At 47.4% G+C, this 27,840-nt stretch overlaps 1 protein-coding gene across 3 annotated transcripts; it reads right to left on the reverse strand.

Moving 5' to 3' along the window:
* Nucleotides 1–3,977: 3,977 nt before the first annotated feature.
* On the reverse strand, nucleotides 3,978–27,118 carry AGPAT1 (1-acylglycerol-3-phosphate O-acyltransferase 1). Of its 3 annotated transcripts, XM_075836464.1 has the most exons (10): nucleotides 24,124–24,143; nucleotides 23,704–23,773; nucleotides 23,174–23,229; nucleotides 14,546–14,619; nucleotides 11,152–11,341; nucleotides 9,124–9,257; nucleotides 8,519–8,694; nucleotides 6,855–6,950; nucleotides 6,478–6,550; nucleotides 3,978–4,369 (listed from the first exon to the last, which is right to left on the reverse strand). In XM_075836464.1, the coding sequence occupies exons 4-10, from the start codon at nucleotides 14,595–14,597 to the stop codon at nucleotides 4,212–4,214; spliced, it is 879 nt and encodes a 292-aa protein (XP_075692579.1). In that variant the 5' UTR covers nucleotides 14,598–14,619; nucleotides 23,174–23,229; nucleotides 23,704–23,773; nucleotides 24,124–24,143; the 3' UTR covers nucleotides 3,978–4,211. The 3 variants fall into 3 exon arrangements, with proteins under 3 accessions (XP_075692579.1, XP_075692580.1, XP_075692581.1); XM_075836465.1 differs by lacking the exons at nucleotides 23,704–23,773; nucleotides 24,124–24,143 and adding an exon at nucleotides 27,045–27,118; XM_075836466.1 differs by lacking the exons at nucleotides 23,704–23,773; nucleotides 24,124–24,143 and adding an exon at nucleotides 23,553–23,577.
* Nucleotides 27,119–27,840: the final 722 nt, after the last annotated feature.

Genomic DNA, 27,840 nt, shown 5'->3' on the forward strand with positions numbered 1-27,840 from the left:
CGCCTTCCCCCCTTCTCGTCTGCCAGCTGAGTGACACATGAGACAGTCCTGTTGCTGGGAAGACACTGTAACAACCACAGTGGGTGGCATTGCCAGGCAGCACCAGTCACTCATGAGGGCTCGAGCCCAAAGACAAATGGACAGGCTAAGACCTTATTCACACGACCGTGTATTACGTCCGTGAAAATCACGCGCGTCGCACGGACCTATGTTAGTGAATGGGGCCGTGTAGACAGTCTGTGATTTTCACGCAGCGTATGTCCGCTGTGTAAAACTCACATGTCCCATACTTGGCCATTTTTCGCGCATCACGCACCGACTGATGTCAATGGGTGCGCGAAAATTGCGCACGGAAGCACTTCCGTGTGACGCACGTGATTCGTGCAACAGTAGATAAAGAAATGAAGGAAAAAATAAAAGCACCTCCTTCATTTCTTTTTCTAAACTGCAAAACCGCGTGTCATAAGGATGGCATATGCGTGAAAATCGCGCAGCCAACACTGATGCCACACGCAACTGCAACCCGTGCAAAACGCACACGCTCGTGTGAATAAGGCCTTAAGATCAGAGGAAGAGTCCAGAAGACTTGTTAGGCTTTAAAGAGACTGTCACCACATTATAAGTGCCCTGTCTCCTACATAAGAAGATCGCCGCTGTAATGTTGGTGACAGTAATGCTTTTTATTTTAAAAAAACTATCTATTTTCACCACTTTGGCATGAATCTAAAATCGCTAATAATGAGTTGCTTAATGCCCAAGTGGGCGTGTTTTTACTTTAGACCAAGTGGGCGTTGTACAGAGGAGTGTATGACGCTGACCAATCAGTGACCAATCAGCATCATGCACTCCTCTCTATTTACTCAGCGCATAGGGATCCTGCTAGATCCTTATGTGCTGTCTTATACTAACACATTAACAATACTGAAGTGTTTAGACAGTGAATAGACATTCCACGGGATGTCTATTCACATTCTCTGCACTTCGTTACTCTGTCTGTGGTAGTTACAGCAGAGGACGCGTAATCTCGCGAGATTACGCTGTAGATGACAGGTTATAACGAGATCACGCTTTGCTCTGCTGTAACTACCATAGAAACAGTAACAAAGTGCAGAGATTGTGAATAGACATCCCGTGGGATGTCTATTCACTGTCTAAGCACTTCAGTATTGTTAATGTGTTAGTATGAGACAGCACAAAAGGATCTAACAGGATCCCTATGCGCTGAGTAAATGAATGGAGAGGCGTGCAGGACGCTGATTGGTCAGCGTCATACACTCCCCTGTACAACGCCCACTTGGTCTAAAGTAAAATACGCCCAGTTGGGCATTAAGCAACTCATTAGCATAAATCTAAAATTGCTAATAAAGTGGTAAAAATAGATCGCCCCCCCCCCTTCACTTTCCTGGATAAGCTCTGAAGAGGCGAATAAGTTCTGCTGACTAGTGAGGGTCTTCGGAGTCAGATCCCCACGATCACACATTGAAGGTCCTATGGACAGGCCATCAATATATTTTCCCAGAGAAAAAAAACTTGAATCCAGTCCAGTTTATATATTTCTGACTACCATTTTTTGTCAAAATAAATGAAAGGTGAGGAACCTGCTTAAAGTAAAAGCTCCAACACCATTTTACTTGGCTGGCATTACTTCGTTAGACTTAGGCCTCATGCACACGACCGTAAAAACTCCCGTGATTACGACCCCTAATAACGGGCTCATAGACTTCTATTGGCGACGGGTGCCTTCCCGTTTTCTCACGGGAAGGTGCCCGTGCCGTTGAAAAAGATAGAACATGTCCTATTTCAGGCCGTAATAACGGCACGGACAGTCCATAGAAGTCTATGGAGCTCTCGTAATGACGGGTGGCTACATGTGTGCACCCGTCATTACGGCAGCGTTGCTAAGCGACGTCAGTAAATAGTCACTGTCCAGGGAGCTGAAAGAGTTAACTGATCGGCAGTAACTCTTTCAGCACCCTGGACAGTGACTACCGATCAGTATAAACCTGTAAAAAATAAAAATAAAAGACTTTCATACTTACCGACAACTTCCTGCTTCCTCCAGTCCGGTCTCCCGCCCGTTGCCTTGGTGACGCGTCCCTCTCGACATCCGGCCCGACGTCCTGGATGACGTTTCAGGCCATGTGACCGCTGCAGCCAATCACAGGTCAATCACAGGCTGCAGCGGTCACATGGACTGAAACGTCATCCAGGACGTCGGGCTGGATGTGAAGAGAGGGACGCGTCACCAAGACAACGGCCGGGTAAGTATGAATTTCTTTAACTTTTATTACAGAAAAGGCTGTCCCTTCTCTCTATCCTGCACTGATAGAGAGAAGGGGCTGCCGATTAGTGCAGTGCTATTTTGCCGCCAAAAACGTGCTCGTAAATACGGGTGGAATACGTGTGACACCGGACCCATATTTAAGAGCACGGGTTCGTAAATACTGGTGCAAAACGGGTGGAATACGTGTGACACCGGACCCGTATTTACGCCAGTATTTACGGGTGGGAAAAAATATGGTCGTGTGCATGAGGCCTTAGTTCCCACAATGCACTGCACTCTGGTGACGTACACCTCGGGATGTGCAACTTTTTTTTTACCCAGAATACATTTTATAATGAGTTTGAGAATTAATAACTTGGCTATGCCGATTCATCTCCTACAATACACATAAGTACAACCACCAGATGGCAGCAATGAGATGTAAGAGCCAGCCACTTGAGAGCCAACAGGAAAGCAGCACAATTTTGCATATAGGGGAGCAAAATCTCTTCACGCTACTCATTCTTCCCATCCATGAACCATTCACACGATCGTCTACCAGGCGTGGAGAAATAAAGAACAGACACACAGAGGACCCAGAAAAATTTGTGCAATGCTAATTCACAATTACAGGACAGGAGATTAATATGTCCCTCCCGCCCCCGCGACATCCCACCCCACGTCATACCCACAAGACATCCTCTTCCCACTAAATCGATAGCTATGAACACATTGGCACATGTAAAGTCTTCCACACCTCACACCAGTACATGAGAAGTGCATGGAAAGGGGAGGCAAATGAGGACAAGGAAGGGATCAGGCCGCGGAGTGTAACAAAACATGGATATCCTCAGGCCACAAGACAGGAATCTGGGGAGAGTCTGAAAGTTGCAGGTCGGTGGCTGCGGAGTGAAGGGGGCACGGGGAGGCTTCCTGGGGAAGAGGCCACAGTTTGGGCAGATTAGTTCCATGGTTCCTGCCCCCATTCCAAGTCCGTAATGGTTTGAAGAGATGGAAGGCTGAAGAAGGCAGTTGAATAGGGCAATGCTCGACATCCTCTACCCTATAGAACTGGCCTACCCCATTCCTGGAAAATGGTTCCTGAACAGAGAGCCGAGGAGAGAGAAGAGAGGGGAGCCGGTGAGGACAGGAGAGGTGGCGGGCGCAGCACCGGCCTCACAAATAAATATAAATACAGTTAAGGCACCCCCTCATAAATATCACCATCGAGCGGCTCCTCGTACTGACAAACCCATCTCCCCCCCAGTAATGGAAGGTCATACGATCCTCTCTCCTAAGACTACCCAACCGGCCGCGTTCCCTTCATTTAACCCCTTACTGTCTGGATGGCCGCAGACATAGCTGTCATATTTTATATACATTTTCCTACAGTCTAGGGCAAGGCATGAACCCAACGATGGAGCGCTCTACTGGGTCTATTAAGTCAACCACTAATCATCTGCATGAACCCCACCGCTCCATTTCTCGGACAGTCCCTATCCCCCGGGTACTGTCCATACATGCGGCCAAACCCACAATCCACTCTCAGTATCTTTGCGAACCTTCTGCCAATATAACGTCATCCTCTTCCGTCTTGCAGGTAACAACTCGGTTTGAAGGGAATGTTGATCGTTTAAAAAAAAAAAAACATTGGCTACAAAGCTTCTCTCCTTTCCCCAAAAAAAAAACAAAAAACACAAAACAAAAAAAAACACGCAAAAAAAAACAAAACGTAGGTTCCTCCCGGTTTCTCACGTAGATGTTAACCCTATCAGAACTCATCTATGATTGAAGCATCGGTCTTTGTTTTGTGGTTTGATAGGCTCCTTGGATGGTGATCTTGCTCTCTCCTCTCTCTCTAATGGAACTCTTTTGGATTTCTCCTGAATAGGGGGTGGGGAGGTGGTACCCTGGCCAAGGATGACAATGAAGGGTGGTGGAAGAGGGATCAATGTCCACCCCCAGGCTCTTTTCCTGGGCGTTCATTTGAAATTTGAGTGAATGCCTCAATCATCAACCCCCGGACTTTATCAGCAAGATCAGGGACGTCGTCAGCACACAGCCCCCTAGTGGACACGCCTGGGAGAATCTGCACAGCACACTTTCCTGAAAGAGAGAGGGCGGCATGTTAACTGCAGAGAAGGTAAGAATTAGTATAGAAAAGCATATTAGCAGAGCTGCAGCCCAAATATCTTCTCCTGTAAACAGACACGGTCAAGTGTTAAAGTAAATCTGCCAGGTCTCCTATCAGAGCGCAGCATAAGAGAGGGGGAGAGGGAGCGCTCGGGTATATATCATTTTATATGGCTTCATTCACTATTTCCAAGTAAAAAAACTGTATTTATGCAGCCAGGACTCTAACAGAAAGCCTGCGAGTCCCACCCACTCAGAGAAAGCCTGCGAGTCCCACCCACTCAGAGAAAGCCTGCGAGTCCCACCCACTCAGAGAAAGCCTGCGAGTCCCACCCACTCAGAGAAAGCCTGCGAGTCCCACCCACTCAGAGAAAGCCTGCGAGTCCCACCCACTCAGAGAAAGCCTGCGAGTCCCACCCACTCAGAGAAAGCCTGCGAGTCCCACCCACTCAGAGAAAGCCTGCGAGTCCCACCCACTCAGAGAAAGCCTGCGAGTCCCACCCACTCAGAGAAAGCCTGCGAGTCCCACCCACTCAGAGAAAGCCTGCGAGTCCCACCCACTCAGAGAAAGCCTGCGAGTCCCACCCACTCAGAGAAAGCCTGCGAGTCCCACCCACTCAGAGAAAGCCTGCGAGTCCCACCCACTCAGAGAAAGCCTGCGAGTCCCACCCACTCAGAGAAAGCCTGCGAGTCCTGCTTCCCCAACCCACTCAGAGAAAGTCTGTGAGTCCTGCTTCCACAATGATTTAAAGATCTTCCATGAATGGGTGTGTACACAGGGAGAGTAATCAATTAGGCCCCATGCACACGACCGTAAAAACTCCCGTAATTACGGGCCCATAGACTTCTATTGGCCACTGGTACCTCCCCATATGGTTACGGGAAGGTGCCCGGGCTGTTGAAAAAGATAGAACATGTCCTATTTCAGGCCGTAATTACGGCACGGGCAGCACATAGAAGTCTATGGGGCTCCCGCAATTACGGGTGGCTACGTGTGCGCACCCGTAATTACGGGAGCGTTGCTAGGCGACCTCAGTAAATAGTCACTGTCCAGGGTGCTGAAAGTTAAACGATCGGCAGTAACTATTTCAGCATCCTGGACAGCGACTACCGATCATAATATAGGCCATACACTAGAGATAGCGGTCGGCCAAACAATCGTTCAGCCGACAGACATTCCTCCGGAATCCTCCATACACACGCATGTTCGGCATTCATGAACGAACAAAAGTAATGGGCATGCTGAAATTCAACATGCCCGGTCCTTCACTGCCCCGACATCTGCCATACACATTAGATGGTCGGCTGATCCTGCCAAAATCAATGGGTTCAGTGGCATACAGCTACGGGTATGTTCACAGGCAGCGTTTTCAGGCGTATTTCAGGGTGTAAACGACCTCGAAACATGCATGGAAAAACGCTGGTGTAACGCCTACAAATATCTGACCATTGAATTCAATGGGAAAAACGGCGTTATGTGCAGACAGGGCGTATTTGTACGCCAGTGTTAAAAAACAAAAACGCGCATAAAAAAGGAGCCGGTCACTTCTTGAGCCATTTTTTTGGACTGGTTTTTCATAGTATCAAAAGAAAAACAAAACTTCTAGAAAGAAAAAAAGTTTTCAGCTTCAAAAATGGCTGAAAAAGAAGTAAGTTTCAGCTGTTTTTACTTGTGCGTGTGGTCGTACCCCAACGTGTATGGCTAGCTTAGGCTATGTTCACACCGAGTTCTTTGATTAGTTTTTTGACGTGGAAACCGCGCCAAAAAACGGCTTGAAAATGCCTCCCATTGATTTCAATGGGAGGCGGAGGCGTCTTTTTCCCGCACTCACAGCTGGTATCAGATTGTTTTTGGCAACATTACTGGTATTTTTACACCACCCCGGAAAAAATGTTGCCCTCAACTATATTAAAATTTCTCATCTCTCTTGCGCCATTGCTGTCCAGGCCCATTGCCAGCTCTCGGTGTACACACTGCAACGTGCGGTCCTCATCCCTGCGGGCAGCAATTGGTCACAGCTGTCACTATGACGGACACACGACCATGTTCCTGTCAAACGTTTCGATTCACGGTATCTCACCTGTAGTGAACTTTTTGTCTTTCTTGCTGTAGAAATCCTTATAGGAAGACATGACAACTGGAATTACTGGGACCTAAAAAACAAAAAAAAAAAAACAGACAAAAAAGGTAAAAATAGAGTGTGATGCAACGCCACGGTCTGTGCAAGTGCCGGAGGTCACGTGACAGACCACGATTGCCCATAGGGACTAGAGCTGCGGGGTTAGTAGACCAGATCAACTCTATAGTGTGTGGGTAGAGGCTTCAGGCAATGTAAAAAAAAATCATGTAAGGTTAAAAAATCCCCCAAATGTCTCTGATCAGTCCAGACACCCCAATATAAAGGCACATGAACAGCTTCAGCCATCTTTACACTCCTATTGATCAAGTTCTTCTTACCTGTGCCTGCACAGCCAGGTGAAAGGCCCCCCGTTTGAATGGCAGAAGTGACCCGCTGTGATTTCGAGTGCCCTCTGGGAATACCCAAACACGCACCTAGGATCGGGAGGTACAGAGAACGCGGCTTCAGAGAACCTATCAAGTAGCTTCCAGGCATCACACCCTTCCAGACGTCCCATCACTTCCCTCCATGTTCTACTATTACCGGCTCATCAGACTAAACTTTCAGCCTTCCTCATAGTTTACCAGTAAAAAACCCACAACGGTAACGCAAGTGCAAGATCGAGTCTCCATATTAATATGTCATTATACGGCTTCCTGGTCATGGTTTCCATATAGGCTTTTGCTTTATTCACACTATTTAGAATTGGTCCGCTATCTCAACCATAGTCACAGGTTTAACATGAAGCCTCTGGGCCCCAATACAAAATCTGCAACCGTGTCCCCCTACCGTGTGCCAGTTATATACTGACGTCTTATGCGGTAGAGGGGCCTCTAAGCTACTGTGGGCACCAGGTACAACTACTACCACTTCTCTCCTCATTCCTATATCCCTGCCAGGGACTTAACTTGGAGTGCCCGGTCACAGATTTTGCATTTGGGCCGAGAAACTTCAACTCGTGTAATTTAAATGATTGGACTCCTCTTATGCACAGAACAGTGAGTACAGCTCTGGAGTATAATACAGGATGTAACTCTGAAGAATCAGTACAAGATAAGTAATGTTTGAGCTGCACTCACTATTCTGCTGCTGGAGTCACTGTACATACATTGCATTACTTATCCTGCACTGATCCTGAGTTACATCCTGTATTATACTCCAGAGCTGTACTCACTATTCTGCTGGTGGAGTCACTGTGTATATACATTACATTACTTATCCTGTACTGATCCTGAGTTACATCCTGTATTATACTCCAGAGCTGCACTCACTATTCTGCTGGTGGAGTCACTGTGTACATACATTGCATTACTTATCCTGTACTGATCCTGAGTTACAGCCTGTATTATACTCCAGAGCTGCACTCACTATTCTGCTGCTGGAGTCACTGTACATACATTGCATTACTTATCCTGTACTGATCCTGAGTTACATCCTGTATTATACTCCAGAGCTGCACTCACTATTCTGCTGCTGGAGTCACTGTACATACATTACATTACTTATCCTGTACTGATCCTGAGTTACATCCTGTATTATACTCCAGAGCTGCACTCACTATTCTGCTGCTGGAGTCACTGTACATACATTGCATTACTTATCCTGTACTGATCCTGAGTTACAGCGTATATTATACTCCAGAGCTGCACTCACTATTCTGCTGGTGGCGTCACTATGTACATACAGGATATAACTCAGGATCAGTAATGTAATGTATTATACTCCAGAGCTGCACTCACTATTCTGCTGGTGGCGTCACGGTGTACATACATTACTTATCCTGTACTGAATGTAAGTGGTGAGTGAGTTCTATACTAAGGAATGTTAATAATGTGACTCCCTAATTAACGTTGCTGTATGTAGAACTCTAGACCCTTCCATATTGCCCAGTATATATTAATCTGTGGCAATAATCTGGAGACTTCTTGAGCTCCGTCTGAACCACACGCCCGCTGCCGGCATCTGGAATTAAATCCCCAGTCACACTGGTTTCCCTGCTCACGTCTTCCTTCAGCATGGTCTCCGCCGCCTCGGTCATCACGCTGATGGCGTCATCTGTCTTTTTACGGTTGATGAAGATTACACCGGCCAGCCAGCACGCCAGCCCGGCAGTGCCAGCATACATCAGCTCACGCTTGGCAATGGGCACACAGCGACCAGGCAGGATCTCCATCATCCCTGGAGTGTGTGCAGAAAACAAGACAATAACTTAACCATTTCTGGACTCTCCAATATTTACACCCATCACTGGTGATTACAGTAATCCTCATGTACAGTTACCCACAGATATGGGCTTCGGACCCCCAGCTTTTGGCCCAATTGCCCACCCACGCATTAACCCCTGCATTGCACATAGCATAGCCTGAATGTCTTTACCCTATGACAGAGCGTTTGGGGTAAAAAGTGACTCCAGTCAGGAGATGTATTACTATAAGGGCTCCATGTCATGCAGATTGTTGGCCACCTAACACTCATGATTCCGCAGACAAGACCTTGTGATCCCCAGAATGACCAAAAACCATACTATGACCCCACAGTAAATCCTATCTTGTCACCTCTGTCCTCTTTGCGCTGCTTTCAGTTCGCCCTGACCTCTGTACTTCTTACCCAGCAGATCCAATGAACTCTGGTGATTTGACACGACGACATATGGCTCCTTAATGTTGAAGTTTTCCCAGCCACGGACCTCGATCTTAATTCCATAGAGATATTTAATATGCAGGAGCATGAATCGGAGAACTCTGCAACCGAAAGAAAGATGCATATCAGAATGTCACCATATCAGAATTTGGACTTCGATACAGATACTTCGTGTTAGGGATGAATCGAAACTTCGATACGGTTTCAATACCGTGCACCCTCAGACGGTGAGATACCGCTATTTCATGTATTTCAATACTAAGCTGTGTGGTCATACAGCTTAGCATTGTAACACATGAATGTATGAGAGCGGTGCTGCGTCTGTGTGATACAAGTGCGCACGCGGTCAGCATGAGGTGATACGACCAGCGCTGCACTGAGTGGCGGCAATTAAGACAGAACATGGCGGACGCACTGCAAACCACCCCCATGTTCTGTCTTCAGTGCCTGCGCCGCCGCTCAACGCCATTCAGGGGAAAAGCTTCGGAGATGAGGTTTCTCTGATCTCCGCCGTTAGAGCAGGGCTGCGGTTGCGTAATACAGCCATTACCCCGCTCCCGACAAGTGCGCGCGCTACCTGCATGAGGTGATGCGGCAGGCACTGAACGAATGAGCAGCGGAGCCGGTACTGAGGACAGAACATGGGGGTGTTTTGCAGTGCGCCCGCCACGTTCTCGGTCTTCAGTGCTGGCGTTAATTAATGCAGCGCCAGACGCATCATGCTGACCGCGCGCGCGCACACTTGTCTGGAGCCGCAGCACAGCTTATTATCGAAATACATGAATTAACGGTATTAAACTGTTTGAGGGTGCACGCTATCGAAATAGTATAGATATATCATGAAACCCTAATAAGTATAAAGTCAAACTCCATGGGAAGAACAAGCGAATGCATAATCTAGTCAACAGATGGGCTAAAAAATGGTCAGAACCCTGGGAGGAGTTAGAAACACGGTAGCGAGGACTAATGGAATAATGAAAGTTGAGATAACGGTGCGTTCTATAACAAGTGTCATTTATAAAATCTACGAGCGCTCATATGTGCGTGCGTGTGTATATATATATCTGTGCTGAAAACAAGTGCTGGGACCCTCTCAGACAACAATGGTGAAGACCCCGGGATCTGACGATATGACTGATCTAAGAAAACCTTGGAGCAGAATCAGCCAGCCTGCGGCCTGCAGATGGCTCTCCTCGGCCCGTTTCGCTGTGGCCCTCACCTCTCGAGCCGCATATGACGTATCTCCTTTTTTTTCCCCCTCGTGAGCAAGTTTATTAGAAATAACACTCTATAGAGAAACACCGGTACAGCACGCAACGTTCCCCTCAGCCCACTTTAGACAGACTTAGAGCATCTGGAGTTGCTGAGAGGGTCTCAACACGATCCATGACCCTGCATCAGCCACACAATCAGAACTTCAATGGCTTCTATAGCACAAGCTAGACTGGTATTGGGAAATCCACCCGATGCCCTACTCTAAATATTATGTGCCGCCTTTTAAAAGACAAATTTCTGTGTTAAATAAAGATATATTAAGAAATTCTCGCAGAGTTTTTCTGATTCAGAGCTAAGAATCCCCGGCATAGACATAGTGTTATATAAAGTTCTCAATGCCTTGGCTATATACGGTTCTGTTTTTGAGCATGTACTGTAAGGTGGCACGGGCAACACGTTTTGTTCTTATTGTTAATACTGGTTTATAACTGTAAACATCTTTGGAAATGTTGTTATTGCACTTCAAATATTTCTGATGTCTATGCTCTGTTATATCGTCTGGTTTGTGCATTGATAACCTATGTTAATATATCCTGTTTGCAACACTTTAAATAAAATGAAATAAAAAAATAAAAAAAGTTCTCAATGCCTCCAGCCACCACTAGGGGGAGCTCACTGAATACTGTGTTATGAAGTTCAATGTATAAACAGTATACAGTAAGCTCCCCCTACTGGTGGCTGGATGACAGAGCATAGGAGGGCCAGGCTGCCATCACTTACTTCATGTTCTCCACATTGCGCCCCCTCACCGCACATATAGGAATGGCTAGGATGGCCAGCGTCAGGATCCAGCTATTGTAAAACGCCATCTTGCAGAAGTACTTGAAGGAGATGCTCCATTCGTAGAGGAGCGGGAATGCCACCAGACAGACCACGAGAAGCCACTGCGCCACAGACAGCTCCATCGCACCTGCACAAAAAGAGGGAGAGACAGCTGACAGATGGAGGCGCGAAGACAGGAGACCTCTACAAGGAGCCCCCATACGAGTCACCCAGATAATCAGAGGGGCAGAGGTCACGGGACGTCTCAGGGTCTTTGGGCACTCTGCACCGCTCCGCTGTCTCTTACCTTTCTACACATTTTTAATGTTCCGATATTTTTCCCCTTTATACAGAGTTTGGTTCTTCTCTATAAATAAAAATCTTCTCTTCCCTATAAATGACCCTGCAGATCAGTGGCCATCAACCTGCAGCCCTCCAACTGTGAAACTACAACTCCCAGCATGCTGACAGATGCAAGTAACCCGTGCCTCTCTGGCTAGAGTAAAAACCAAACACTCCCTGCATGCACGGACCGCTGCATGCACTGACCGCTGCATGCACCCTGTGCCGCTGCATGCACCCTGTGCCGCTGCATGCACCCTGTGCCGCTCTGGCTATTGCACAACTACAACTCCCAGCATGCCCTGACAACCACGGACAACCTTGATCTACGTCCTCCAGTTTTTTACTTCTCTTATAAGTTCTCTTCAGCTGTTTCCTCTACTACAGGGAGACTGACACATCTTTTCCAGACTGCTGAACTGAAAGTCGACCTACAGATCTATCCCCTGCTTCTGTCTAAATAGCAAGATTTGACATTCAGGAGTCTGGGAAAGTTGGGTGACATCCCCCTTGGGAGCTGGGCAGACCGGCTGTCACACATCTTTCCCAGAAACAGAAAACTTGCAATAGAAGACGACAACTCCAGGACTTCTATGACCTGATCTACTATCCCTAGTCTGCTGCAGTCAGGGCATACTGGGAGTTGTAGTTCTGCGGCTCGCTGCTGTACAAAATATGACTGAATTCAGCAGAAAACCCACCAAGTAGAACATTTTTAGGTGCGTGAGAAGCCTTGACCCAGCACGGAGTACACAGCGGCCATGTTATAGGTCAGCGTGTACTGCAGTATATACATACAGATCATGATGTCATCACCTGTCAGGATATACTGTAATAAGAACTCACCTTGCTGAGACCTTAGGAGCAAATCTAGTTACGCTGCAGCGGAGGGTGAATCCGCGCACACCCCCCGCAGGGTAACCACGCCTGGGCTGCAAATAACTCCCCTTATCTCGCCAAGAAGTAACGAGGCCGTATCTCGTCATCTCACCTGTTCTCCATGTCTCACCCCCCACAGAAGTGACATCACACCTGACCTGGTCCATGGCATTGCTATATTACTGCAGAGAAATCCCCGACACCATTATAACCCCCTCCCCCCAAACTCTGCCACCCGGGGACCTCCGTCAATCCCTCTTTTGTGCTCGTGTGTTAGTCCTTTGTCTGACATTTTCTGCTGCCGCTCCTGGTGCCCGGACTGCACCGGGTCACGTGAATGCCAGCCGGGTCCTAGCCAAATCTCCCCCCTGAAATGCTCACCCCGGGGGTCTCCTGCTGAATATAAAGCTCAAATAAGGTCTCTCCATTTTTTTTTTTTATACCTCCTAACAGAGGAGCCAGAAAGTATCCCAGCTCTCCACTGCTGCAGTTAACCCTTCAGACTCTGGTCAATAGATATTTCAAGGAGTTTTCCAGTTTTGCGTTTATAAAGTTTAGAGGTTTTCCTCCCCGTCGCTAGGATATACCATCACCTCCTGATCAGTGGGGGTGCAACGTCTGGGACCCTTCACGATCCTGAGAATTTAGGGGCTTCAGCACTTATTTAGTGATATGTCCCCTTTAACGCGCCCAGTCACCAGGACTTCAGTATGACCCCATTAACATGAACTGGACCATTCTCTGCACAGCGAGTGCCTGGGGCGCCGCTGTGCAGACAAAACAGTGAAGGGGCTGCAGTATTAAACCAGCGCTGCTGCCCCTTTATCGGCCGGACCCGCACCAATCAGTGATGGCATATCCTAGCGCCAGGATGTCAAAAACCCCTAAATCATTGCATCAAGTTCTGCAACTGTCTAATATACTTTGCATCTCAATTCTTCACCATTTTTCAAGATCCTTGCTTGTTGTCATTGAATGGGAATATCCTTGCTTACATCCAGAGGCTGAAAACCTGTACATATCTAAAGTCTCACAGCTGCGGGTTTGCTACACTTGTATGCGATCTATTACAATGAATCAGTGAAGGTAAAATGTTACAATGCTGATGCATTTATTGGGTACAATGTAATGGGGACAGTCAGGGGGGCAATGACACAAGGTGCCCCCATTGCAATCTGGCAGGTGTCGGACGTTGCCTAGACTATAGGTTTTAATAATCCTATTTAAAGGGGTTGTCCCAAAGACCAGCCCTGTCTATATGTCCTACTAGGCCCTATGGACATCAGAGAGGAGAGGTCTCAGCTACGTGGGAGTGCATAAACGAACCCAGCCTAATCTCCAGGGGCCGACCCCGGGTTCATTTAAAGGGTTAACTTCAAGTTTTTCCAAATCTAGGGCACCCGATGCCACTGACCGGGCACTGCCCTGCTTCTACTCTTGTTAAAATAATCCTTCCTGCCAGATCCCACAGCAGCGATCAGCCTGGTATATCTGAGTGATAACAGCTGCCCGTCTGCCAAGCTATTCTGTAATAAGTGAGTCAGCGGCCGGACGCAGCGAGGGGACGGAGCAAAGCTCCAACAAATCCTTGTAAATTCACTTGATAAGATACGAACCGGAAACAGACGGGGGTATGAACAATAATGGCCGCTACGAATATGGGCCTTGTGGCTGATCTCCGGGGCCGCGGCTGACAGGCATGTAAGAAGCAGCACATAAAAAGGAAGTGTATATAGATCTCTAGAGATTATTCAACACTGCTGACCCCGGAGACACCACACAATTATTTTTGTTGCTGTTTCACGTAAGTTTATTCACAACAGTCAACATGAAGAAGCGAAGCTGCAGTGTAAAGCATGCCTGCACCTCTGATTGGACAGGAGGTGAATTCTAGACTACCGCACGCTCCTACCGACAATGCAGCAGAGCGAGAAAGCAGCCAACACTGAACAGTCAGTACCAGGTTAGAATCTACCCCAGATGTGACAACTTTATCACCGATTCGGTTTGGCATTGGGGACAAGGATTGGACAGGTTGGTTTCTCAACTGTTTAACCCTTTCAGCGATCCGAGCGTTAACGAGTCGAGGTTAAGGGAGACAACACCCTACCACCCCTACTAATATGCTTACCTGTCACAGCGCTAGCCAATGGAGAAGCAGCTTTGACGACATTTGATGACATCACACGGAGCTTGTCAGAATACCTGCAGAGAACATAACGACAGGTCAGCCCAGCACCAGATTCTTCAGGATTCTCTCCAGAAAAAGCGGATTAATATCGCAGCTTTGGATTGGCATTTTATAACTACTGCCAGAGCACCCTCTCCTGCTCCGCACAGCGCCAACCCAGCGGCTGCCGCCAGCGATGGCATTTATATGGGTGGTCAGGAAGCAAAGCACAAGCTTGGAGGCACGCGGGTATCCAGACCAAGGGTTTGTTTCTCCGTGTCATATTAATCAGATCTTTGTGTTAAAAAAAACAAAAAAACAGATATAGGTGGAAAATGCCAATATACTATATATATATGCGCTAAAGTTACTCATAATAAAAAGTAAAGAAATAATTTTCACACTAGTCACACGGAAAGCCCTCGTTCCCCCGTTCACTATATACCACCAATAAAAATCTATGTAAAAAGTACAAAAACTTGAGTCATCTTCTGAGGTTGTTAAACTTCTATCAAACCGTTTAATTAGAGAAATATCGTTTTTGTTTCGCAGACTGATAAACGGCAAGTTGATCTAATTATTCTGATACACCCCCGGTTGTATAATTAGGCAGATTAGTCTTTCAGGAGTCTGGGAAAGCTGAGTGTTGGCTCCTGTCAGGACTGACCATATTGGCTGTAACTATCCAGCTGTGGTGGAAGCACAACTCTCAACATGCTGGGAGCTCATGCTTCGCCACAGGCTGCCGACGCCTGAAGACCAGTAAAGCGCTGGACATGCTGAGACTCTTAGTTCCACAGCTACCGGGGTCTGCGGTGCATTAGGCGAGGGTTGTTATACAGACATGATAGGTCACGGCCTGGCACACAGGCTGTCAGGGTACAGCATGGCGGGTGTCACGGGACAAACAGCTGTAGGACTGTCCATGCTCCTCCGCCGCTGACTGCACAGAACAGGTGCGATCCTCACGGGACCTTCTCGTGGAGAATCTCCTCTAGGATAATATCGGCCCCAGAACGTCTGAACCTCCTCATTTTTCCCCTCATCACTGATCGCTTTGTCGTCCCCCCGCATTCTCCTCCATTGCCATCATTGACAGAGGCCTTTTCTCCTCACACCCCCGTCTCCCTCCTCGCTGTCGCAGCTGCTGACGTCTTTCCCAGCCCAGATCATCGTCCTATTTACTGGATAACTCGCCACAAAATCCCAGGAAGCCTTCATCGCCCGCTCAGCCTCCCCCCGGCGTGCAGCAAATGACTAATACACAGGCCCGGCTTCATCTTCCTCCAGGACACCACATGCGGACGTCAAGCAGCAGCGGGGACAGAGGTTTTTGTATAAATAAAGTTTATAGAGAGGACAGAAATAAACGCTGCAATGGTCCCTCAGATCAGATCTAGGACCGACTATTACGGCCGCAGACCAGATTTCCCAGCCGTTGGTGAAGAGTCTGACAGGCCCGGCGATACCAGTCCTGCCATGCAGCGCGGCACCTCTCAATGCAATGGAACAGAGATGCAATACCAGACAGCCCATGGACAGGACAGCCGCCATTTTTTCCTGGACAACCCCTTTAACAAAAACTGCCCAGGGTCCGTCCGTGTCTTAGTGGGTACAATAAACGGCTGTATTCATTTGTTAACAATCTCATCTTAGACGGAGTCCTCACCTGCGTCATTTCCGTTTCTCTGTTCCGTCATATGAGCAGAAAAAATGACGGAGTGCCACATCCATCGAACGAGAGTCACCAACGGTGCACGAAGGACCCCAATGACTTATAATGGGGTCCAACGTGTTTTATTGTGGTGTCCGCTGTTGGACTATTGTTCTTGTCAATTATGTCAGAAGCTCCAATGCAGAGGTTGACTGTATTATTTTGCATATAGGCATTCCTAAGACTAGGAGAAGCTAGCTACTTCCTTCCTTCCTGACGTGACTATTGGATTACACTCCTCAGCATATTTGACATGTTACTACAGGTACAAATTCAAATCGAGCATTGCATAGCAAAACGGAAGAGTTATCCCGCTAACATAACTGCCAGGAAGAACTGAGTGGGGTCAAGCCTCTATATGACCAGGTGACAGAAAAGCAGCCTTCATGAAAGCCAATATGGCTGATGGTGGTGGCTGTCAAACACCTACCTGTTCTACAGATGTAGTATAACCAGGCACCCAATCAAAAGGAACAAAGTATTTATTACATGGTGCATTGAGAGGAGGATCGGCCCTTTGCAGCTAACCACGTTTCAACGGGGACAACCAAATTCGACGGCCACCAACTAAAAACTTCCAAAAAAAACAAAAAACTTTTTGAACTTCACAAGTTAAACTCGTGGTGTCTTAAGTTTCGGTCACAGGCCGTCAAATTATCAACCATTTTTCTGCCAAACCAACCACAGCCTTGAGGAAGGTACTAAGGTGGCCACCGTCTTTTTGACCCCTTCCTCAGATATGTGAGCGCTCTAGATCTTGTCTTTTTTCCCCATTTCGTTGGAAACGTGTCAAAATATTTGCCGCTGATAACCTTAGTATGTTCCCCAGGGCCTGAAACATGACTCCAACTATCCAAACACCACCGTCCATGACTTCATTCAGCTCAAAACTTCACTCCACAATAGGAGATTCCAGAAGGGGGGGGGGGGGGTGACGTCTACAAGAGTGACTTGGCTGCACATACATTATTTCCAGGGGTAGCTGCACAAAAATGGGGGCACAAGGGAGGGACACACTGTGGAGGCCCCATGCAACTAACCCAGAGATACATCATGAAGGAGAGACAGTATACAATGCCAACTCATCAATGAATGGAGATAAAAAGGACACCAACAGCGCCCGACGGACCAAACTGACTTATAGTAGGTTTTGTCGTTGTGTTGATTAATATTTTGGCAAAAGTGACAGAATTTGCAACAGAGGCTTCGAACAGAGTCTCCAACACAGATGTGAACAGATCCAGGACTGCGTTCATAATTACTGGTCATCATTGGAAACCGTCAGAAGGCTGGTCGACAGATCTATTCTTTGCAGAGTTCCTGTAGTGCAGTTTAATTTTCCTACATCAGAAAACTATACAGGACACAGCGAGAAGACAGCACTGCACATTATGCAAACACTGAAAAACCAGGGGATGCTGGGAGATTTCAGCCAAGTAGCCTGCAGAATAGTGAGTGCAGCTCTGGAGTATAATACAGGATGTAACTCCGGATCAGTACAGGATAAGTAATGTATGTACACAGTGACTCCACCAGCAGAATAGTGAGTGCAGCTCTGGCGTATAATACAGCATGTAACTCGGGATATGTACAGGATAAGTAATGTAATGTATATACACAGTGACTCCAGCAGAATAGTAAGTGCAGCTCTGGAGTATAATACAGGATGTAACTCAGGATCAGTATAGGATAAGTAATGTAATAAATGTACACAGTGACTCCTCCAGCAGAATAGTGAGTGCAGCTCTGGGGTATAATACAGGATATAACTCAGGATCAGTACAGGATAAGTAATGTATGTACGCAGTGACTCCACCAGCAGAATAGTGAGTGCAGCTCTTGAGTATAATACAGGATATAACTCCGGATCAGTACAGGATAAGTAATGTAATGTATATACACAGATACTCCAGAGCTGCACTCACTATTCTGCTGGTGGAGTCACTGTGTACATTTATTACATTACTTATCCTATACTGATCCTGAGTTACATCCTGTATTATACTCCAGAGCTGCACTTACTATTCTGCTGGAGTCAAATACAGGATGTAACTCAGGATCAGTATAGGATAAGTAATGTAATGTATATACACAGTGACTCCACCAGCAGAATAGTAAGTGCAGCTCTGGAGTATAATACAGGATGTAACTCAGGATCAGTACAGGATAAGTAATGTATGTACGCAGTGACTCCACCAGCAGAATAGTGAGTGCAGCTCTGGAGTATAATACAGGATATAACTCTGGATCAGTACAGGATAAGTAATGTAATGTATATACACAGTGACTCCACCAGCAGAATAGTGAGTGCAGCTCTGGAGTATAATACAGGATATAACTCTGGATCAGTACAGGATAAGTAATGTAATGTATATACACAGTGACTCCAGCAGAATAGTGAGTGCAGCTCTGGAGTATAATACAGGATGTAACTCAGGATCAGTATAGGATAAGTAATGTAATGTATGTACACAGTGACTCCACCAGCAGAATAGTGAGTGCAGCTCTGGAGTATAATACAGGATGTAACTCAGGATTAGTAACGTATTTACAAAGTCACTCCGCTTTTTATGTAGATTGATGGTATGTTCACACGCACTGTTTGCAGACGTAATTCGTGCGTTTTACACCTCGAATTACGCCTGAAAAAACGGCTCCATTACGCCTACAAACATCTGCCCATTGCTTTCAATGGATTTTACGGTGTTTTGTTCCCACATGGCGTAATTTTACGAGTCGCTGTCAAAATACGGCGCGTAAAAAGAGAAGTGCATGTCACTTCTTGGGCCGTTTTTCATTGACTCCATTGAAAAACAGCTCCAATAACGTACGTAAAATACGCCGCGAAAAACGCGAGTTGCTACAAAAACGTCTGAAAATCAGGAGGTTTTCGCCTGAAAACAGCTCCGTATTTTCAGACGTATTTTGCTAAGCCGTGTGAACATAGCCTAATTCTATACATAAACTGTAAGCTACGCAGTTATCGGTCCTCAAAGGCTTTGACATTCAGATACGAAGCTTCATTTCTTTTTGTGACTTCCTACATGGTAAACACCACACGTGTCCTATAGCGCTTGTTGCTTTAAAGAAACGAGGGGCCTCTGGTGATTGCGAAACCGCAGGTCACGCTGGGACTGAACGGCAAGATGAGACGGTGACAGTGTCAGGACAACGTATATTTATAACTATATGAAGAAACATTATTCCAGGACTATTTAAAGGGCCACAAACTCAAATCTATGTTTATCGCTATTTGCTGGGAAATAGAATGTAATCTATTGCTCCCCGTTATCAGCCACTTTGGATCAGGGAGAGGTAGACTGTAGTATTTGTTGATGGGACGACTAGAAGAGTCTCTGCCACACGTGTGACTGATATCAGATGCTCCTATATAGAGTAATGGATAATATGACAGATTTTAGGTTTGGGGTCCCTTTAAGTAGGACCGTTTCCCGTGTAGCAGGTCATTGCTGCCACTCGTCATTTATTCCATTGAGTTATATGTAGATGGAAAAAGTCAGATCTCAGGTCCCTGGGGTAATTCAGTGTGTAGTGGAGGGAGCACGTGTGCCCAGAGATCCTCTATGATGGTGCCTGGCATCACCGACTGATGGGGAATAATGGCAGCCGGTTGTTTATACCCGGTTTAGCTCTAAATATCGCAAGTAAACATGTCCCGTACTAATTTTACGATGGGCCTTGTGTATCAAAACTGCCACAGGGGCCTTGTCACCCATATCAGCCAATCACAGATCAGCTTTCATTTCTGAAACAGCACTGGAAAATTGAACTGTGGATTCCGATTGGTTGCTATGGGCAACAATTCCATGATTTGTCTGAGACAGCACTGATCTGTAAGGCCAAGGTACTTGGCACACGTTACTGACCCACTTCAGGCGCAGAAAACTGACAAATATGTTGATAAATTAGGTTTGTGCCCCATTGGAGAACATTTATTCAAAAAATGAACCTGTACGAGATCAAAAGACGGGTTTCCCTTAGGCCCCATGCACACGACCGTGCCCGCAATCACGGCCCGCGATTGCGGGCACGGCCGGCCGCTGACTGACAGCCGCATTTTCGGGCCGTGCTCCCATACAAAGTATGGGAGCACGGCCCGCAAAATGCAAAAGAACGGACATGTTCCATAATTCCCGGAACATTTCCACGGCACTGACACCCTTCCGTAGTGCTACGGAATGGTGTCAGTGTTCAATTAAAGTGAATGGCTCCGTTTTTGCGGACCGCAGTTGCGGTTCGCAAAAACGGAGGTTTTTTGCTGTCGTGTGCATGGGGCCTTAGTAAAATATTGACTTGACACTGGGGAAGACAGTGGAGCAGGTTCCCATAACAACCAATCAGAATTCTTCTTTTATTTTCAAAAGGGCCTCTGAAAAATGAGCTGAAATTGGATTGGTTGCAGTTTATATAATCCTCCCCCGCTGTTGATAAATATTCCCTATTTTTTCTAACGCAATTATGTCAGATAAGTGCCCCATTGTGCCATCAAAACAGACGTCAAGTGGAGGAGTTGCCCATAGCAACCAGATTACCACTTTACTTTAGAAACCAAGCTAGAATAAAAATAAAAAAAATCTGGAATCTGAATGGTTGCTATGGGCAACTGCTCCGCTTTCTATACATAAGGGTATGTTCACACAGCGGTTTTCAAAACCGTTTTTGAGGCAGATTTGGCAAATCCTTAAAGTGTTTCTGCAAAGAGTTTATAAAAAATTGTCCATAAAAAATTATCAAAATCTGCCTCAAACGCCTGGAGAAGTGGAATGCACTTTTTCCGAGGCCTAATTTTCCGACAATTAATGTGTATATTTTTTTTTTTAATAGAACAGCAGCGTAAAATGACGCCTCGTACGCACTACCCAACTTTTAACCATTCAAGACATTGGTAAGCGGTTTGACATATTTCAGACCATAATGCAACAGTTTTATGCATTTCATGTTATGCGGTCACCATCCAAGTTTTTTCCGTTGCCATATTGGCCCCATTGTTCCTTAAAGCTAGCCATTGAGGTTCTCACCATGCCAGCTTCACGTACCCCCCATTATAGCTACACAGATACCCCCGCAACAGCGTCTGCCAGCCGCAAATGTCCCCACAACAGTATATGCCGACCACAACTGCTCCATTAAGTCGGACGGGCCCCTCAAAAACTGTAACTTGCTATGGTAACGTGTATCATGTGCGATTCTCCGGGGGGGGGGGGGGGGGATTTGGCTTATTCCTGGAAGGGACCCATCACATCTGTAACGGATCGTCACCGCACATTAAACAGATGGACAACACAGCTTTCATTAGGAACAGAGATTCAAGATGTTTCCACCCACAAAGCTCCGTTCACACCGCGGATCCGAACAGCGACCAACAGACTCCATTGATTTATAATGAGGTTCATTCTGGTTCCATCAAGAATAGCGCTGCCATCAGTCGATAATGGCGGAGGATGGACTAATCCAAAGTTCGGGGTTTTGCTTAAGTGAAAACCATTTTCTAATATTTGGTTTCTATGCGGCGATCTGATCATCTAAAGTTACAGGCCCAAAGCCTGAGGCTGCACTACTGAGATTCTGATAAGAACATGTCCTGTTCTGACTCTGCTCAGCCTCCGAATTATCAGAAAGTTCAGTGCAGAAAACTAGTGCCGGATTATCAGACTGTCCAGACCATAAGATGCCGTATAAAAGGAGTTCACAGCTATTTTTTCCCCCAGTCTGTTGCGTGACACACATTCTAGCCACAAAAAAGGCTGAAATTACAAAGGCGATGGATACTGGTTACATGGGGACTCGTATCTAAAAATTGGCGCACACCTAAAGAGGAGAAGCACAGAGCAGCCAATCAGGTTACAGCTCTCATTTTTGTAATGCAACTTGGTAAATAAAAGCAGTGATCTGATTGGTTGTTCTGGGCAGCTGCTCCCCTCTGCACCAGTTCTACATGAGGCCTAGCTTATGGCCGCACGGCTGCATTTAAAGGTGCCCAGGATTAGAAAAACTTGACGGATGTCTTCCAAAATCAGCGCCACGTCTGTCCAAGGGTTGTGTGTGGTATTGCAGCTCAGCGTCATTCGCTTAAATGGACAAGAGCTGCAATACCACACAATGTTCATGGACTGGTGTGGCGCTGTTTTTGGGAAGAAAGCAGCCAGGTGTTTTTCTAATTCTGTACAACCACTTTAATATTTGATCCGAAAACCTAAAACGCTCCGAATGCGGTCAAGATTGTCCCAAAAAATGCAAAATAGAAAAAATGCTATTCTACAGTGAACGAGATAAAATCACCAAATCCAGCTCTACAACCGGCCCCACGATACCGAAAACGTATTGATTCTTCTTGGTCTACAGAGGAGATCAGACACGCCAATGGACATGATACCGTCACCCCTCCCCCTCTATAGATTATTAATACGCCTATTAGCGTCACCGGCCGCAGTGCACAGGCGGACACAAGACATCTGGAATTTCTCAACATTTTTTACATTCTTTCATTTTTTTCAGACACAACCCGAAATTGCTCACGTACAGACTGACGGCGCGGCGGATTCCTGCAATACACAATGCACATGTGCGGCTGGACAACATCCATGTCAGAGGGCAGCAGGTCTGGAAACTGACGGTCTCCAGCGGTGGGAAGACTACAACTCCCAGAATGCCCTGATAGAATGATGGGAGTTGTAGTCTCACCACTGCTGGACAGTCACAGATTGCAGACTAGTTCAGTAATACACATGTACATCACGGTGGCGATATAAAAAGATTGGCGTCTGTGTGTTATAGACCCCCCCCATTATACAGATTACTACAGGAGTCATATACACTGTATCCACATTATATACATTGTATCCAGCATGACTGACCTGTACACAGAGGGTCCCTGGCAGGCTCCCGGCTTTCTGGATCGCTTCAGCAGTCCCTGGGATGAAAGCAGAGAGAGGGTTGGAGCCCCTGGCACATGGTACCCTCCTCTTCCTGCCCTGGCACACACTATGCCTATTCCACTATCTCCTACACTTCCTCCTATGCCCCCTCCTCCAATTATCTGACCGCTTCCTCCGCTGTGCCAGGCTCTTTAGTATCTCTGCCACCTTCATGTACAGAGTTTCTGACCCCCCTAACTTTCTATACTGCCCCGAATCCACTCCACAACAAACCCTCCACCCATTAAGTTTCCTCTCAAAGTTTAACACTGCACCCCTAATATACTTTCCCCAATTATCTTGCCCCGTCCCCGGTTACCTACTGTACCAATACCCCCATTGGTGGCATCCTCTCCCTGCACAATCAGGTACCATCTGCTTCTCCTCCATCTCTGCCCCCCCCCCCCCCTCCAGATGCTGATGTAACGGTCCACTGCTATTGTAAAAGTAACAAAACGGCCAGTACTAACTGTCTAGGGGGGTGATGCACCCCAAGACCGGAAATCTGGGGAGATGCCAAGTCCACCAGCTGCTGCAGTTCTGAGGAAAGAGACGGGAGAGGAGGAGATGGAGAGGGAGCGGAGGATTTATAAGACAGCAGAGCAAGAAATAAAGAGGGGAGGCAGGAAACACACAGGAAAATAACGGGGGGACAATGGACGCGCAGAGTGTATATAGACGAGGAGACAGCACGAGATGCAGTGACAGGAGAGGAGACAGCGGGGGAAAAGGAGGGAAAGGGGCAGTGGAGGAAGACAGAGGGGAGGGGGCAGGGGGAGGGGCACACAGGACGTGCGGATGGGAAACGCAAAAGCCAAATAGCGTCAGATGAGGGGACAGGAGGCCGCAAAGGAGGCAGCGCAGGATAAGGACGGAGCCCCGATGCCCACTTCTATCTGCAGATGGAGAGTCACTGAGACAGAGGGAGGAGCCAGGGCAAGGCATTATGGGCAGTGTAGTTCTCAGCCCTGAATCCTGCAAAGCATTGTGGGTCCTCCATCCCTGATCTCTGCACTGTGATCTAAGGAGTCCTGATCCCCGCAGCTGCCCGGCTTCCGCATTAACCCTTCCTGCACCGTAGGCCCTCCATTAACCCTTCCTGCACCACAGACCCTCCATTAACCCTTCCTGCACCACAGACCCTCCATTAACCCTTCCTGCACCACAGACCCTCCATTAACCCTTCCTGCACCACAGACCCCCATTAACCCTTCCTGCACCACAGACCCCCATTAACCCTTCCTGCACCACAGACCCCCATTAACCCTTCCTGCACCACAGACCCCCATTAACCCTTCCTGCACCACAGACCCTCCATTAACCCTTCCTGCACCACAGACCCCCATTAACCCTTCCTGCACCACAGACCCCCATTAACCCTTCCTGCACCACAGACCCCCATTAACCCTTCCTGCAACACAACATTAACGCTTCCAGCACCACAGACCCCTATTAACCCTCCCTGCACCACAGATCCCCTATTAACCCTTCCTGCACCACAGACTCCACATTAACCCTTTCCTGCACCCCAATTAACCCTTCCTGAACCACATTAACCCTTCATACACCACAGACCCTCCATTAACCCTTCCTGTACCCCAAACCCCCCTATTAACCCTTCCGGCACCACAGACCCCCCTATTAACCCTTCCTGCACCACAGACCCCCCTATTAACCCTTCCTGCACCACAGACCCCCCTATTAACCCTTCCTGCACCACAGACCCTCCATTAACCCTTCCTGCACCACAGACCCCCATTAACCCTTCCTGCACCACAGACCCTCCATTAACCCTTCCTGCACCACAGACCCTCCATTAACCCTTCCTGCACCACAGACCCCCATTAACCCTTCCTGCACCACAGACCCTCCATTAACCCTTCCTGCACCACAGACCCTCCATTAACCCTTCCTGCACCACAGACCCCCATTAACCCTTCCTGCACCACAGACCCCCATTAACCCTTCCTGCACCACAGACCCTCCATTAACCCTTCCTGCACCACAGACCCTCCATTAACCCTTCCTGCACCACAGACCCCATTAACCCTTCCTGCACCACAGACCCCCATTAACCCTTCCTGCACCACAGACCCCCATTAACCCTTCCTGCACCACAGACCCCCATTAACCCTTCCTGCACCACAGACCCCCATTAACCCTTCCTGCACCACAGACCCTCCATTAACCCTTCCTGCACCACAGACCCCCATTAACCCTTCCTGCACCACAGACCCCCATTAACCCTTCCTGCACCACAGACCCCCATTAACCCTTCCTGCACCACAGACCCCCATTAACCCTTCCTGCACCACAGACCCCCATTAACCCTTCCTGCACCACAGACCCTCCATTAACCCTTCCTGCACCACAGACACCCCCATTAACCCTTCCTGCAACACAACATTAACCCTTCCAGCACCACAGACCCCTATTAACCCTCCCTGCACCACAGATCCCCTATTAACCCTTCCTGCACCACAGACTCCACATTAACCCTTTCCTGCACCCCAATTAACCCTTCCTGAACCACATTAACCCTTCATACACCACAGACCCTCCATTAACCCTTCCTGTACCCCAAACCCCCCTATTAACCCTTCCGGCACCACAGACCCCCCTATTAACCCTTCCTGCACCACAGACCCCCCTATTAACCCTTCCTGCACCACAGACCCCCCTATTAACCCTTCCTGCACCACATATCCCCCTATTAACCCTTCCTGCACGACAGCATTAACTCTTCCTGAAGCACAGACTCCACATTAACCCTTTCCTGCACCATAGACCCTCATTAACCCTTCCTGCACCACATTAACCCTTCCTACACCACAGACCCCTCATTAACACTTTCTGCATCCCAGACCTCCATTAACCCTTACTGCACCAGACCCCCATTAACCCTTACTGCACCACAGACAACAACCCCCCGCCCCCACATTAACCCTTACTGCACCACACTTTTTGGTATTTCCCTATGGGATTTTTGTGATATGACTTTTTCCCCTTTTTTTACTATTCAATTAATAAATTATTTATTCTTATTACATGCCCATGTGAGTGCTTGATATATCCTGGATGGTTTTTGTTTTCAGCTTTAATTACTAGGATAGCAGGGTGTGGCATTCGGTCCACAAAATTTCTTGGGTTATTGGATATCAAACCTTCCTTTTTTTCTTCAGACCCCCCATTAACCCTTACTGCACCAGACCCACATTAACCTTTACTGCACCACAGACCCCCCCATTAACCCTTACCGCACCACAGACCCCCCCCCATTAACCCTTACCGCACCACAGACCCCCCATTAACCCTTTCCTGCACCACAGACCCCCCCAATTAACCCTTCCTGCACCACAGACCCCCCATTAACCCTTCCTGTACCACAGCATTAACCCTTCCTGCATCACAGACCCCCATTAACCCTTCCTGCACCAAAGACCCCACATTAACCCTTTCCTGCACCATAAACCCCCAATAACCCTTCCTGCACCACATTAACCCTTCCTACACCACAGACCCTGCATAACCCTTCCTGCACCATAGATCCTCATTAACCCTTCTTGCACCACAACATTAACCTTTCCTGAACCACAGATCCCTATTAACCCATCTTGCACCACAGACCCCCTATTAAAACGTCCTGCACCACATACCCCCATTAACCCTACCAGCACCTGTTAGAAGAATTTTCCATACTTAGCAATTATGATTCAAGTTTTCATCCCAATCTCCACAGACCCCTATAGTGCTGTAACTGCTCAGCCTCAGTCCATTAACCCTTCATCTGCAGTCCATTCATTATACTCACCGTAGTACTGATTTTGTTGCATTTCCATCTTCGGGGTTCAGGATCACGTTAACCCTTTACCCCCTCGCTGTGATCTTCTCTGATCTTTCATTATATGAGTGAACGCTTCCAGTATGAAGTGTGAGGGACTGCGGTCTGTAACAGGAATAAAACTTCACAAAGGTTGTATCATTGGAGCTATCAATCAAAGGTCATTTTTAATAATCACATGTCCACTTCCCGCCAATAGAAAGTCATTACACGGAGCAACTGGTTTATTTGTGGAGTCTGTGAGTGAGAACCAGGTTTTTTTTAACCCAATAATGACCATACTGGGTTTGGGGGGCATTAACTTTTTATTCTGTTGGGCGCTCTGAGCCTCTTTTTAGGTCTTTCAGTTAGAGGGGTACACCAGCTCCGCACTGGAGAATTGATACATTTTTACACCATTAAGTTGGCTAAAGGCACTTGGCTTGGTGGGTAAACGTGCTCAATACTTGTCAATCTGAGGGTGGGGTAGACATGGGGCACAGAGTGTTGCTCAAGGGCCCACATAACCCTGAGATGAAGGGTCTGATCATGTGATCACCGGGGACCCGGCCCCTCAAAATGACGTCTTTGACTGCTGAAATCATGAACACATACAGAATTCAGGCAATTAAAATGTTATAGCTGCCGGCCAAAAATACACACCCAGTATAAAGCTGCTCCATATCTGAGGTAACACCCCGGCCGCCGTGTGTGACTAGATGTGCAGATATATCATTAGTAGGAGAATAGTAATTATATCTATTCTTCATGCCGGCTTTGTTAACTA

The sequence above is a fragment of the Rhinoderma darwinii genome, chromosome 8, assembly GCF_050947455.1.
Source record: "Rhinoderma darwinii isolate aRhiDar2 chromosome 8, aRhiDar2.hap1, whole genome shotgun sequence".
NCBI classification, from domain to species: domain Eukaryota; kingdom Metazoa; phylum Chordata; class Amphibia; order Anura; family Rhinodermatidae; genus Rhinoderma; species Rhinoderma darwinii.

Bases quoted from the DNA above. Each gene is read 5' to 3' on its own strand.
- AGPAT1 (XM_075836465.1), bottom strand. From the start codon at position 14,597: ATGTCATCAAATGTCGTCAAAGCTGCTTCTCCATTGGCTAGCGCTGTG. The intron at 9,258-11,151 runs GTAAGTGATGGC...TTTCGGTTGCAG, and splicing joins CGCAATGTGGAGAACATGAA to AGTTCTCCGATTCATGCTCC. The intron at 6,951-8,518 runs GTGAGCAGGGAA...TCCCGATCCTAG, and splicing joins AGACCATGCTGAAGGAAGAC to GTGCGTGTTTGGGTATTCCC.